This window comes from Sphaerodactylus townsendi, linkage group LG03 (assembly GCF_021028975.2).
Source record: "Sphaerodactylus townsendi isolate TG3544 linkage group LG03, MPM_Stown_v2.3, whole genome shotgun sequence".
NCBI lineage: Eukaryota > Metazoa > Chordata > Lepidosauria > Squamata > Sphaerodactylidae > Sphaerodactylus > Sphaerodactylus townsendi.
The window spans coordinates 64,519,825-64,534,826 of NC_059427.1; the positions used below are offsets into that span (position 1 = coordinate 64,519,825).

General features: G+C 40.2%; 1 protein-coding gene and 3 non-coding genes across 4 annotated transcripts in view; all 4 read right to left on the reverse strand.

Annotated features, from left to right (window-relative positions):
- The window catches only part of GNL3 (G protein nucleolar 3), an 18,777-nt gene extending 3,824 nt beyond the window's left edge, over positions 1-14,953 (reverse strand). The window contains exons 1-10 of the mRNA XM_048487952.1: positions 14,788-14,953; positions 11,037-11,095; positions 10,080-10,217; positions 8,653-8,763; positions 8,063-8,146; positions 5,143-5,278; positions 3,766-3,869; positions 2,661-2,802; positions 1,202-1,289; positions 387-561 (exon numbers count right to left, since the gene is read on the reverse strand). Of these exons, the coding sequence (XP_048343909.1) occupies positions 387-561; positions 1,202-1,289; positions 2,661-2,802; positions 3,766-3,869; positions 5,143-5,278; positions 8,063-8,146; positions 8,653-8,763; positions 10,080-10,217; positions 11,037-11,095; positions 14,788-14,800 (1,050 nt within the window). The 5' untranslated portion in view covers positions 14,801-14,953. The remainder of the gene's footprint in view (positions 1-386; positions 562-1,201; positions 1,290-2,660; positions 2,803-3,765; positions 3,870-5,142; positions 5,279-8,062; positions 8,147-8,652; positions 8,764-10,079; positions 10,218-11,036; positions 11,096-14,787) is intronic.
- LOC125430361 lies at positions 28-101 on the reverse strand. The gene has a single exon (XR_007244147.1). It is a non-coding gene; the product is annotated as a small nucleolar RNA SNORD19 (small nucleolar RNA).
- Positions 1,977-2,050, reverse strand: LOC125430359. The gene has a single exon (XR_007244146.1). It is a non-coding gene; the product is annotated as a small nucleolar RNA SNORD19 (small nucleolar RNA).
- On the reverse strand, positions 4,557-4,633 carry LOC125430358. The gene has a single exon (XR_007244145.1). It is a non-coding gene; the product is annotated as a small nucleolar RNA SNORD19 (small nucleolar RNA).
- Positions 14,954-15,002: the final 49 nt, after the last annotated feature.

Consider the following 15,002-nt stretch of genomic DNA (forward strand, 5'->3'; position numbering starts at 1 on the left):
GCTGGAATTCCTTGGGAAGCACCATTAGGCAACAGCAAGATCAGAGTTGGATCTGATGTCTTCACTATCATAATAAGACACAACAGATATCCTCATTTCCCACATTGCCAACATGGTGTTAACTACAACTTAATTCTGTTAAAACAATTATGCTTTGGGACAGAAGAAACATAAATTTTATCTGTGTAGCATGAAGAGCTGGATCATACTTATGGGTCCATGCATCTCAGTCTACCTAAGGCACAGAAAAGGTTTATTCCCAAACAGTGGCTACACTGGCTATGCTTAGTTGGCCAGAAAGCACAAGGACTTCCTCTTTCATTAACTATAACATGTGAGCTCTGAAACACCAGAAGCTAAGAAAGGATCAGGAAACTATGCTTTACCTGCTGTTTGCTGCAGAGTTTCAGAACTGCATTTACTGAATCAATTAAGTTTCCAGAATCAGCATCTGTTGTACTTCTCAGTGCCACAGCAAGAGGAGAGCTGGAAGGTGCCACAATAATACTAGGACTGTCTAACATCTTAATCTGCTCGTTTACAAGAACTATCTGCATGCACCTTTGAAAAAATATACACAAGAAAAATAAGTTCAAACAAACTTAAGAAGCATTTGATAAAGAAACAGTACATAAAAAACAACATGCCCACTTTGAGCAAATGGAATCATCCTGGAAAGCCAGCTGCAATATTTCATGGACAGCACAAATCTACAACCACTTGAGGATGTCACTATTGAACCATGGCAGGCCTATGCTCCACTTTGTCTCTGAGACACACTTTGTTCAAAACCCTCAATTCCTTATCCAAATAAGAGAACAATGAAGTTAAAATAGTTGGTCTAGAATAGATTTTGCGATTAACAGTATGCTTCACTTAAACAAATTCAATGAAAACCTTTTGGCATTTTATTTGTTTATAAGTTAACAATCAACACCTTATCCTACCAATGAAAAAAGAGAAAAGTGCACCTTAAATATTCCATTATGTCAATTAATATTAGTAAACGATTAATTTTCTTAATAGAATCTATTCCAGTTACCATTAAAATATCTCCAGCATCTGTAACTAGGAAGAGACTAGCTCAGTTATGGCTTCTGTACACAGGTGCAGAGAATGAACAAATAAAGGCAAAACTACAGGAAATATCACAAGTAGATGGTAGGCTCAAAAGGAGCTGCTTTACAAAAACCAAACTAACTTTGTAAGGCCTCTCACAGGTCCCACGTTGCAGGCACGCATCTGTTTCATACTATTGACAACACTGCTTTTCCCCACATTGGGGAAACCTGAAGATAAAGACAAACAATATAAATATATTAATTACAACTTATGTGGCATGCCAGATATAGAAATATACAAGAGGGATTATTTTGCACAGGAGGAAAAGTGAATTGTATGTTTTCTCTCTGTAAGTACCGGTAGGTCTCTTTTCCAGCTCCCTCCTTTAAACCCACCAAACCTGTGCTTTAAGCCCAGAATGAAGCCTAAGTGTGCCCAACTGTGCAGGCTCTCATTTACCCCTTGCCTGTACCCTTTTACTCTCCAATGACTGACAAACACCTAGGGAAACATAATTTTCCCTTTTAAAAATGCTATAAAATAGTGGCTACATTGAAAATCCTGTTTCCCACCATTTTGAATTAAGTGGCAGAAACAAGGATGATTTTCATTCTCTCCCTACCCCCACAAAAAAAAATAAAAAGAGAGCTATAGACTGTCAAGTATGGTCCCATTTTTATGGAAAGTCTGATGGAGTGAAACCATTCAAGATTCCATCTGTGTCTGCATGTAATGGTGTTCCAAGCAGAAATGGCCTGTTTGTAAAACTGAATTCATGTCACAATATTTTCTTCATCTTTTCAGCACTATAGAGACAAGGGAAATTTTGGAGATGCTTTGCCATTTTTCTGATTTTTGACAGCATTTTGTTGTCAGTAAAATATTTTCATATAGAATTGCCTTTTAAAAACTGCCTGTAGAGTGAGATCAGAGTTGGATCTGAAGTCTTCACTGTAACAGTAAGACATAGGGTATGTCCTCATTTCTCACTCAGTAATACAACAGAACAGGCAAGCCAAAAAAAGGTACCTTTCTTACATGCCCATCATGTACACCACTTGAGAAGGAGATACTGAAGAACGCAAAGGGGTGTATCAGGTACAAAAGAGTGAAAGATCATCTAGGACCTTAAACCCCTAGTGTTGCATTTGCCAGTGGATCTATTCAAGAACTCCATTAATAAATGAGTCCTGTGTTAATACTGAAAAGCTGCCCTTGTCTGTGGAATAGCCTGCTGAGATGCATTCAATATGAGCAAAGTATTACAGCTGGAAAAGCAAAACCAGGTGACTTAGGTGCCTAAGAGCATGCACGAAATTATTAAGATCCTGGCCACGGCCAGTCAATTTTAACCTTCAGTAGCTCAATAAAGCTGAATGACAAACACAAAGGTATGATTTCCAGCATTTTATGAGAACCACAATTATTGCTCAAGACAATGCCTCTATTGCTAGTGTTCAGTTTGCTATAAGAGTGACAACACAGAGGAAGAGCACCAGTTTTTAGATGTCGCATAGCAGTTAAAACCATGAAGGTGACCATGTTTAAATACTTATCATGTATTTAACTTCAGAAGGAATAAATAAAAATGTACTTACCTACTACACCAACCTGTATAACGCTACCTTTTACCACGCTATAGTCTTGAAGAAGTTTTAGCAGACAATCACCCCCAAAGCACAAGCTGGCCCTTGACAGATCAATATATGCAGCACCTCTTTTACTGACCTTCTTCACTTGCTGTAAATTTAAATTAAAAATATAAAAAGTCAGAACCAAGGAATACAACATGCATTATCCTATTGTGTTCAGGGGGAAGGAACTCCAGCGAAATGCTGAGCCATGCTATAAATAAGAAAGCACTTTCATAACATTAGTTTTCTAAGCAGGTGGAAATGATTCAACTACAATACATCTGAAATGAATGGCAGGAGATTACTTCAGACCTGGATTAGTAAAAGAAACAGGGAAGAGAGCAGAATCGTTCTGTCATTTGATACACATTCCATATGACCCTTGGTCAACCAATTTAAAACACAACTGTGAAGGCCCAGTTTTGGATAGAAATTTTGCTGGTTAACTGATGAATACATGTAGTGCTTTTGCAATAACGAACACTAAAAAGAGATCAAGCAACATTTATTGTTCGCTTGCACAAATTATTTTCAGTGTTTTACACACAAAGAAGTTTAAAGCATCTAAACATTAGTGGATTTCACAGAAGATTCTTAGATTGCCCCAGCTTATAACGAAATGCTCACAAATGCTTTCTAGGGACACAAAATGTTGAAAGTTAACTTGACATGAGCCTCAGGATCGTTCCCAATTTCTAAGTAAAAGCCTTTTGCTGCTTTTCTGTCTCTTTGTGCTGTTCCTTGTGAACAGGATGGGTGGTAAAATTTCACCAGCACTGGAGAAACAGTGGGAATAATGAACAGCTAGACTGTGTGAGAGAAGGCCCATCAGGGCTCCTCCTGGTTAACACTATTATCCAAAACCAACTGTCTCTTCACCTCCATTCTCAAGTAATAGACATAGGTGGATGATGTTAGACTACCTCTTAACATGCAAATTAGGTTGAAAAAGCAAGCTTGCAAATTATGATTATCATCTTCTTATCAAGAATTACTGGTTTCCATAATGTTCATTCAATCAGTTACCACCTCTTACAGCACCGTAAAGCAGAGGATGAGTTGCTCTTACCACAGTTCTGTCTTTTATCTGCATTGCAGATTTAAACGCAACAGTTGGAAGTTCCTGATTTAAATAATGCAACCATTTCTCTACGTTCTCCTTTGGTACAAGATCTGAAAAAAGTGAAAAGAAATCCAGTGGTTCACAAACATGGCTGCACAGTATGTTCTAAGAAAAAGTGGTTTTAAAAAACTGAGATTTATTCTGCAGTATTCAGTCAATTATGAAGATTATGGTTTGTGACGAGAACCAGGAAGCCCCCCACCCCTGACATCTTGGTTTGTAACTGAACAGTCTGTTGAGATATCTGCACTGGGCAGTTTTGATGAACTGCAGTCTGTTTCTTGCTAACAAACTAGGATTAAACTATGATTTGCAATTCTGATTTTTAAACAAGAACAAGCTGCAATTTCCTTTTCATCCAAATGAGACACCAGGTATGATTCACTCTCTCAGCAAAGCAGGAGGTGTAAAGAGTACATGACCCTGTAGACTTCTGAAGACCACACATGGACATCTCAAAGCTGACAAAGCTTCTTTTTTTGTAATTAGCCTTGTTCTTTTCTGAAATTCACAAATAAGAGATAACTACTGGAAAAGGTATTTCCCTTTGCCCTTTTTTACCCACGCACCTCCGGGCCTAGCTTGGCCCTATGATTTCACAAGCACCTTGTTACCTGGAATTCAGCAGGTGGAAATTTCCACAGTATGGAGATAAGCATTTTTATCTGCTAATATCTTCCCATCAAACTATATTAAAGGGACAGAAGTGGCTAAAAGCTTGGCAACCTTGCTCCTGCAAAAATAGTGAGCTCAGAGTTGGATCTGACAGTCTTCACAGATATGTCAGTGCATTTTTGTATCTTCCTCACTGCTCACATTTCAATGGAAAATCACTTATCTGATTAAAAAGGTGGTCTACAGCCCAGTTAAGCTTTAGAGCCCCTGCTAAAATGAATCCAGTTCCATTTCATTTATTTAATAAGTTGGACCCCAACTGGGACCCAAAGAGTTCTGCTCTCCTCCATTTTAAGCTTGCAACAACCCTGTGAGGTAGGTTAGGATAAGTGTGTGTGACTGGCCCACCGATATCAGAAGAAAAAGATATCAAACCCAAATACATTTACCCAGGACTAAGTACCACTGGTGACAATGGAACTTATTTCTAAGCGAGGATTACACCTAAAGTTTGCAATCCTATTTATTCTTATTTTAGAGTCAGAAACACTGAGAAGAGTGGAATTCACTTCCAAGTAAACATGTATAGTGTTGGACTACTAGTAGGTCTTTTTCTGGGGTAATGACATTATAAAAAAGCCTCCAAGCAGTTTGCTTAATTGGGCTGCAAATAAAGTTGTTTGGTAGGCTCTAAGATATTATACTTACCAATTTTGTTTAAAACCAGCAGTAATGGTTTGCCTCCATCTGACTGGCCAACAAATTGCTCCACCTGTGGACACCGACAGCCTAGAGGATCTCTTGCATCTAAAACTTCCAGCACTACATCAGAAGCCTCAATCACCTAAAGAGAAACAGAGTAAAGATGTATATTCTCAACTTCAGAATTAAAATTGTCAAAAAAAAAAGACAGCCAGACACTTAATTCAATGTTCCTGCACTGCCACTTTGAAGTCATGAACATATCAAGTTGTAACTGTTTACTTAAGAATTATTTGTTAGAAGAACACCATCTCCAAAGCAGCTGAATTTAATACTGCTTTGGAAAGGCCCATTTTAACTGTCTTCAGCGTCACAAGACATTGAATTTGCTATAGACTAGAATCTACATAGAACAAATGTCAACATTTTCAACACAAATCATTCATTAAAATAGCAGAAGGTTGCCATAAACAACTGACAGCATTTCCAAAAGAAGAGAAGCAAGGAACTGAGTAAAGTCAAATTCCATTCAGTGCTTCCATTAGTACAATGTGTCAAAAACCTCAGCACTGAACAAGAACATTAAAAATGAGTATCTCATTCAGTTATTTCAGTTTCATCATCATTTATACTCTAATAGCAAAGTCAGACAAATCTAAGGACACCGTATATACTCGCATATAAGTCAAATTTTTCAGCACATTTTTTTGTGCTGAAAAAGCCCCCCTCGACTTATACACGAGTGAGGTGTATTTTAAAAAATATTTTAGGGTTTTATTTTGTCGGCCACCAGGGGGCGCAATTTTTAGGCTAGCGACACCATAATTTCAGGGATTTTTAAAGATACCCACCTGATGATACCACCCAAGTTTGGTAAAGTTTGGTTCAGGGGGGTCCAAAGATATGGACCCCCAAAGGGAGTGTCCCCATTGTTTCCAATGGGGGCTAATAGTAGATGGGGCTACATTTTGAGGGTCCATAACTTTGGACCCCTTCAACCAAACTTTACTAAACCTGGGTGGTATCATCAGGATAATCTCTTGCTGATACCAGCCAGGTTTGGTGATGTTTGGTTCAGGGGGTCCAAAATTATGGATCCCCAAAGTGGGTGCTCCCATCCCCCATTGTTTCCAATGGAAGCTAATAGTCGATGGGGCTACCCTTTTGAGGGTGCATAACTTTGCACCCCCTGAACCAAACTTCATCAAACCTGGGTGGTATCATCAGGAGGGTCTCCTAAAGATACTCTGAAATGTTGGTACTGCTAACATAAACATTCCTCCCCTGACCAAAAATCCAGTTTTGAAGGATTTTAACTCTTGTGTTATAGCTTGGTTGCTGATTGAGCTAAGGTTTTTGTACTTTTAAAGTTATTGTTGAGACCATATTGTTTTTGTTGACCCTCTTTTCCACTTACAGAGCTAGTTTACGGTTTTTCTTTGAAATAAATATTCAAAAACATTTAACCTACTGATGCCTCAATTAATTTAATTTAATTGGTATCTATTTTTATTTTTGAAATTTACCAGCAGCCGCTCCATTTCCCCCTTTCGACTTATATGCGTCAATAAGTTTTCCCAGTTTTTGTGGTGAAATTAGGTACCTCGACTTATATGCAGGTCGACTTATACACGAGTATATATGGTACCTAACTACAGAGACTGAACTTGTGAACAGAGATGACAGATCTTTGTACAAACCTGAAAACACCCCAGTTTTCCAGAAAAATCAGAAACCTTAAAAAAATAGACTGGAGGGTTAAAAAAAATCCCCAACATGATGAAAGGAACACTTGTACTTTTAGGGAGGGGAAAGAAAAGGAAACCCTCAGTGGCAACTGCTTGGCAACCACAGCATTCTAGGCTTGATTTCTGCCTCTATGAGGCAGGGGGAAGGGACAGGGCCCTTTCCAGGGTTGTTCTGGCCCTTGAGAGAGTATTCATTGGGCCAGGCAAGGCAGCAACCATCTCATAATAATACCATCCAAGTGAAAAACTCACTCACCTAAGCCTATCTACTTGCTGCTGTTCAACAGCAGCCACTCTACGAAAACCAGCGTGGTGTAGCAGTTAAAGAGTTTCAGAGTAAGGGTTGGGAGAATTCTAAACACCAGTTTGCCATGGAAGCTCACTAGGTGATGTTGTACAAGTCATATATTTTCAGCTTAAGCTACCTAACAGGGTTGTTGTGAGGATAAAAAGGAAAACAGGAGAATAAGCTGCTTTGGTCCCCATTGTGGGAAAAAGTGGGAGTATAAATGAAGTAAATAAACAATAAATATAGCTAATGATGGGAGGCAGATAAAAGACAGGTTGCTGAATGGCTGGGAAGGAGAGAATGAGGCAGGGAAAGAAAAGAGAATATGGGAGTTGCCCGGAGACGACAATGGGGATATAATGTAAAAAGGCGAACACAGAGGGAAATGATGTGCCTCCCAAATTCTTGAGGGTTCCCTACCATGCAAGTGGGCCTGGACCACAGTTTTCCCAGACAGAGTCTCGGGGTGGGGGAATAGGTAATGGTAGGCTGGTTGTTGGGTGGGAAGAAGAGAAGAAAAAAGTAAATGGGCAGAGTCTATTGATTATTTAAGGAAAGAGGAAATAGCAGAGAAAGGGGAAATTAAATATCCCTGCAAGTCTTGGAGAGTTTCTGCTTCTAGTTTTATAATCACGTATAACTACTTTGGATTTTTCTGGTTCTCAGTAAGGGATGCAACTAAAATAAGAATAATAGTTTTATATAGGAAAGCAGTAACAATTATTACTATTAAAATGTAATTGCATGCACAGGGTTAATTTATAATTAAAAATAAAGCATATCAGAATCACACTTTTGCTTGAAAATGTATGAACTAAAGGGGAACATAAAAAGATTAATATTTCAGTAAATAAAACAACTCTAATACCAAAAACAGAACAAGCCATACCTTTTTAAGTTCCTTGCAAATGAATTTCTTTGAATGTTTATCTATCTGCTGTTCTGAGTTTGCTCTAGGCTTAGTGGCTGATTCCTATAGTAAACATTTGGGAATACAGAAAGAGCATTTAGAAATCAAGACTATCTTGTCTGACACAAACATTGATAATGTTAAGACTGAAAACTTTTTTCGCTTCACCTGCACTGTATTTGGCAGATTTTTTTTTAAAGCAAACACATAACTTTAATTTGAAATTAAAAATGCATTAAAAATCAGAATTTTTAACACAAATCGATTCAAACTTAAACATGTTTCCTGACTCTGGCATCTTCCTGCTTCCTTCTCTTCCTACTATCCAATCACACCATGGGATATGAAAGGAGCAGGAAGATTGCCTGCCTACCATTGGGAAAAACAGTAGTTAGCTAGCAAACTAAGGTACTGAGCTGGCACTGCAGACAGGCAGGGGGTAGTTTCTAGAGACCATTCTCCAAAGGTAATAAATCGAAAGTAATAAATAAGTTTTGTTAGTGAACAGAATGCTTTCCTTGTGTATTTCTCTCAAGCTAAACTTCAAGTGCTTTCCCAAGAACATATACCTTTTCACATTGTTTTTCTTTACGGGCATCCTTCTTATTAGCTTCTTGTTTGCGTTTCTTTTCTTGTACCTTCTGTCGATCAAGTTTTTGCTGTTGTTTCAATTCTTCACGCTGTTCACATACATACAAATGATATAAAATCATGAGGATAAATAGTCTCCTATACTGTTCAGAGAGACTAATACCTTCAACTTGGATTGGGAAATCTATGGAAGTCCCCATTTAGGTCATAAATCTCTTTGGTAAACCTTTGGTCAGTCACTTTCACTCAGCTAAACCTGAGGTTCTTGATCCCTAATCTACTACCCTCCACAAAGTATACAACAGCATCATCAAATGCTCCAGGTGCCACAATTTTTTTTAAAAATTAGGACACAAAACTTGCAGTGATAACAAAACAACGTTATTAATTTATACAAATACATTTTTTTATATATACATTTGCTCATCAGTTGTGTATGATGGCTATCAGCTGATTTGTGATAGGTTTGATTCCTGTTTACTTCACGCAACTTTTTAAAGGTCTAGGAGGAGAAATCTATAATCTGGAACTTTATTATCATGTTGGAATGGGTACTGTGAAACAACTTTCTTCTGCTGGCTGTCACAAGTCACCACAACTGGGGAGGACAACATGTAAAAAGCCCCTCCCATTTGTCTCCAAAAGTTCTTAATGTCCCTCAAAGCTTTGTAGAGTCCAACCCTCTTTCAGAATCACTGGGCTAACAAAACCAACTGTGTTGTATGAGAGAACAAAGATGGTAGGATATGTTAAGAATGAAAACAGAAAGGAAATATTTTACAAATGATTATTCAGAATTTAATTATCAAGATGTACTTGTCATTTTTAATAATATAGTGAAGAAAGACTGGGAAAAGCTCATCAGAACACAGGAACTAGCATCAACGTCATCACATGATACCTGGCATGCACAAAGCAACAATCTTGAATGGATGTTTAGCTCCACCGTATTTTTCTTTGTTACTGCATATGTTGAATCCTAAGACTCCCTTCCTCCAGAGAGAAAGACTTCAAGAAAGAAAGACATCAAGAAAGAAAGACTTATCTCACTAGAATATACCTTGCACATTAGAGAAAAAAATTCTCCAACAGAGAAAGTATTTATTTGTTGAAGGAAGTCTTAGCAGAAGTTACAGGAACCATTGTTGAAAGGAAGTCACGGATCTAAGCCTATAACAACCTTTCATTCATCAAGTTGCAGAATCAGACACATAAAATCCTGTTCAAATTAAGTCAGGTTTGTTTTCTCCTCTTCATCCATCAGACCACTGAACTGAACTGGAAGCAACCTGACAGCACTTAACACACACACTCACTTTCTGGCTTAACTACTACCATTACCTCTGACAGCAAATAATCCATTTTGCTACTCTATTATGATGCACCATCACATCAGTTATTTTACCCTTTGCTTCCTTTGTTCTGCTTCCCGAAGAATGGTCTCCTTAAAAGGTGCTGCATTAGGAATTCCAATATCTTTCTTGGGTTTTTTGTGTCCCTTTTTCTTTGCTTGTTTCCGTACTTTTCTGTTGTGTTCTCGTACCTGTAAAAATAATTGTACTTCATTATCAAAGATTTTCATAGCTATTACATAGATTCTCATTCAGTTCTGTTCTTCACAGTGCACAAATAATGCAGTTTTGGGTTCTAAAACGTCTTGTTGCATTATTTTATGTATACAAGAAAATACATTACGCTGGATTGTATTTGTTTCTCTCAACTTCATTCCACTTTCTAGATACCACATAAATAAAACTTCAAGAATTATCCACATCCAATAATAGTATGTATCAGACCATTCTACTTAGCAAAGTTTGAAGCTTTCCTCCAGCCTAAGGAGCCTTTCTCTGACAGACAGCATCAAACTTTGCTACAGAGTGGGGCAATACACGTTAACGAGCTCACTTATTATTTAAAACCATAAAGAAAAACAAATGCAAATCCCAATCACTGAGAAGCCAATTCTTCTAAAATACCTTCTCCCTTTCTTTGAGCACAATATATTTTTCTCTCTCCAGAACTTCATTCCTTGTTCTGTCATTATCACACTTCTAGCTTTAAAAAAGTTCTCTTCATCAACTTTCCTTTATCTTAACCCTAATTACCACAAAATGTCCAGTTCCCTTATTGTTTCTTTCCACCTCCCTTGGGTGAGGCAGTGGTGAAGGAAGAGGCAGCCTTTAAGCAACATTCCCAGGTCGGGCTAGGGCCCAGCTGCTTTTAAGGATTATATTGCCATTGCTTCCTTTCTGTGCTTGGTTCCTATCTAAAACCAGTAGTTGCAACAACACTGAATGGTTTTTTTTTCCATTTCAGCCCTATATACACACTTTTCTTGACAGTTGCAAAACACGTAACGTACCTTTTTCTGGATTTTAAAGCGTTTGTGGCAGGTCATGCGCTTACTAGCTTTCTTCAATTCTGAAAATAAAGACAGCAATGCTTAATGTATTGTCGAATGCTTTTATGCCTGGAATCAGCTGGTGGTTGTGGATTTTTTGGGCTACTCGGTCGTGGTCTGGTAGTTTTAGCTCCTAACTATTCATCTGCATGTATGGATGGCATCTTCAGAGGGATAACACAGAGTGTTTTGTGTAGCTGAATATTTGTCTTGTCCCCCTCTGACATGAAGATGAAGAAGAGGAGTAGTAGTAGTTTGGATTTATATCCCCCCTTTCTCTCCTGTAGGAGACTCAAAGGGGCTTACAATCTCCTTGCCCTTCCCCCCTCACAACAAACACCCTGAGAGGGGAATGAGGTGTATTTGCATGCATCTAGGGCAGGTGGAGTTTACTTGCAGTTGCTTTTCTCCACCCTCCCACCTCACTCTGAATTCTGAGATTAATAACACACATTCAAATCACTAGGATATACACAAACAAATGCAAATAGAAGTTCATTGAGAAACTTGGAAATCCACCTCATCCCCCTCCCACCTCAGAGGTGGACAAAACAAATACCCAACTACACAAAACACTCCACTGTGTGCCACAAAGAGAAACACATCTTACAGAGACATGCCTCTGAAGACGCCAGCCACAGAGGCGGGTGAAAACTTAGGAGTTAAACCTAAGAGTCCATGGTCACACAGCCCAGAAAACCCATGCAGCAATGCTTAAATTGCAACAACATCAGAACAAAGAGTAAAATGTGAAAGGACACAACCTATTCTTCAGTACGTATGAATCATAAATCATTACAATAGCATTGCAGAAAGATCCCATCCCTTATTTCTACCTAAGCCCCTGGAAAATCCCCCATGGCCCTATTAAGTTTCCTTGGGAAGGGATTGGTAACCTATTATACCAGTCTTGCTTCCTAGTTGCAAAACCTATTTTGGTTCTTGGCAAGGACTTTTCTGAACTAATTTTAAAGGAGAAAGATGCTACAGAAAGTGAGGTAAGGAGAGATCGAATGAAACTATGTGCTGTGAGAGAATGAAAATATGGGCTGTGGGAAAACACAAGACATCATACGTATGTTTAGGATTACAGCCATGTTTATTTAACACTGTGTTCCACTGAATCCACTGGGCTTTACTTCCCAAGTGAGTGCACAGAAAATCCACATTAGCTGTGCACTGAAGTAAAAGCAAAGAAAATTCTTGGTTGACATCGACCTGAGATTTTAAAATCCTGGTCGAGTAACATTTTCCCCTCTACTGTTCTGCTCCCCACATTCAGCAACAGTGGGGAATAAGTTAACTGATTACCCTGTCAGATTTTAAGAAAAATAGATGATTCCCTATGAATCCAGGAAACGAGACTCACTGTATAATTCAACAGTAATTCCGCTATTATGTTCTAAATAGCACAACCAGCACTTTAATGTTTGGGAGCTGTATACAGAGGCCTGGAGATAATCCCTCCCCTTTTGTTTCGAACTTTTCCTATAGGTCTCCAACCTTCTTGGTATGATGACCCACTTGAAAAAACCAAAAACAAAACAGCCTTCACAAATCATTAGAACCGCAAAAGGCTTGGACCCATGTTCAGAAGTTCACAACTTACTTTTGGACCAGCAAGAGTCACAGGCTGGGAAATACTAATGGCTGCTACTACAGGTTGAGTCACAAAAGGAAGAAGTAGGAAAGAGGCAGCAGAACGCTAGAATGGATCACACACTTCAGTCTTGGTGTAAAAAAACACCATGGAAATATGGTTTTAAAAAACCTAGCAGAACAGGGACAAAGATTCGACCTTTCTTCGCCTACGGGGGTTGGGGAGTCCATTGCAAAACGTGATCATCGGCTGACTCCAACACTTTCTGCAAGTCAGTTTCTCCTGCTAGAAAACAGGGTGGCAGGCCGTAAACTACTCTTAAAGAGAGAGCAATGGAGAGGCTTAAAGACTTTTAAGGACGACAGGAAAGGGGCGGACTGAGCCGCAAGAAACCTTCACCTGGATGGCACAGGTTGGCCCGATCTGGGCAGGCCTCGAAAGTTAAGGAGCGTCGGTCTTGATTGTGAGATCACCAAGCAATAACGAGGAGGCAATAGAAATCTGCCTTCGAACGTCTCTTCCCGTGAAATCCCCAGGACGGCCGCCATTAATCAGCAGTGACTTGCTAACCAAAGATAGCGTGGCACTAAGGCCCCTTCCGCACATGCAGAATACACTTTCAATCCACTTTCACAATTGTTTGCAAGTGGATTTTGCCATTTCGCACAGTAAAATCCAGCTGCAAAGTGCACTGAAAGGGGATTGAAGGCATTATTCTGCATGTGCGGAAGGGGCCTAAGAGTGTTGGCAAGGTTCAGATTAGAATTATTGTTATTATGAATATAATAGAGCTGCCTCTCTATCTAGAGTTTCCGTTACAGCCACCTAGGCCAAGGGCAAGGGAACTCTTCTCCCCTCAAGCCAGAGGGAAGAAAGAGAGGCAAAGGTTCCCAATTACAGACAAAAGTCTTACTCAGAATAAAAGCAGAGTTTATTTCTAAGCCAGCACAGATCCCACCTAAAATGAGAGCTGCCCCGAACTGGTGGAAGGTCCAGGGTTTTTAAAGGGTCTCTTTGGGGTACATCAAAGCAGAGTCACATACGTTGCAAAAGATTTAGGATTGCAACAAATTATCCCACGTCAAACATTTGGTACAAGTTCCCAAGCAGCGCATTTCTAAACCAAGTGAATGTGAGAACAGTTATCTATTGCATCCTGGCTGCTCCGGCTATCACCTTGTTTATGGTACTTCTTGTAACAACAGTAAGGTCATCAAGTTCCTGAGAGGCCAGGAAAACATGGACGGGGTGTTTAGACATTCAAGTTGTTTATGGCTATCTCTGCATATTGGAAAGGGTTATCTTCCCAATATCTAACAGTAAATTAGCCCTATAGACTGAGGGGCTCCTTGTCTGGGTAATTAACTAAGGAATGTAGTTAGCCTAACCTAAGAGCAGTGGGAGAGATCTATCTAAGCAATACTACTATATTGCTATCTTTATATTGTATTTCTTTAAAGCATAATTTCCAGTTCTTCAGCGTTGCTCACAAGAGGCAACAGTAAAACAGTCCGGAACCGTCTTTTCTGCTATTTTAAGATTACTACACAATCTAACCTGCAGCTCTCCAGATGTTCATGGACTATAAATCCCATCAGCCCCTGCCAGCATGGCCAATTGGTTGCAGACCCCTGACCTAGACACGTGCCCGGCCCACTGCGCTCACAATCCACATCTCCAACAAGCACAGCGAAAGTGGCTGGCATCAGTAGGCGCGGGTTCAAATCTTCCCGCGGCCATGAAGCTCGGTGGGTGACCTGAGGCTAGTCCCCAAAGCCTCTTCTCACTCAAAGGGTTGTTTGCTGCGATGATAAAACGAAGCCGCCCTGAGCTCCTCAGAGAAGGGCGAGATAAAGAAGTATTAAATACGTTCTTCGTAGCCCTAAAAGCCCCTGCCCCCACAAAAGAGCAATCTTTCCCCCCCTCCATACACTCAAAGGAGGAAATCAGGCCACTCGGCTTGCCACAGCCCTCCACAGAACCAACGACCCACCAAAGGCACATTTGGGGGGACTGGCAAGCCGAGAGGCTGCGAGACGCCCCGAAGCGCTCCAGCCCACTTACTGCGCCCCATAACCCCAATCCAGCCCCCCCCCCCCCAGCACGACTTACTCGGTCGCTTCATGGCGCCCACGAAGGAAACTCCTACCCCGCACGTGGAAGAAGGAAGCCTCCGCAAGCACAGCGGCGCGGCCGTAAAGCACTCCCCGTCCTCCCCTCCGCCCGGGCTGTCGCGCGCCAAGCCTCGTTTGGCGGCCGGGGCCGGCTTTGCGACAGCGGCGGGCTTGCTTGTGAGCGGGCGGGCGAGGCGAGCGGCAACAGTGGCG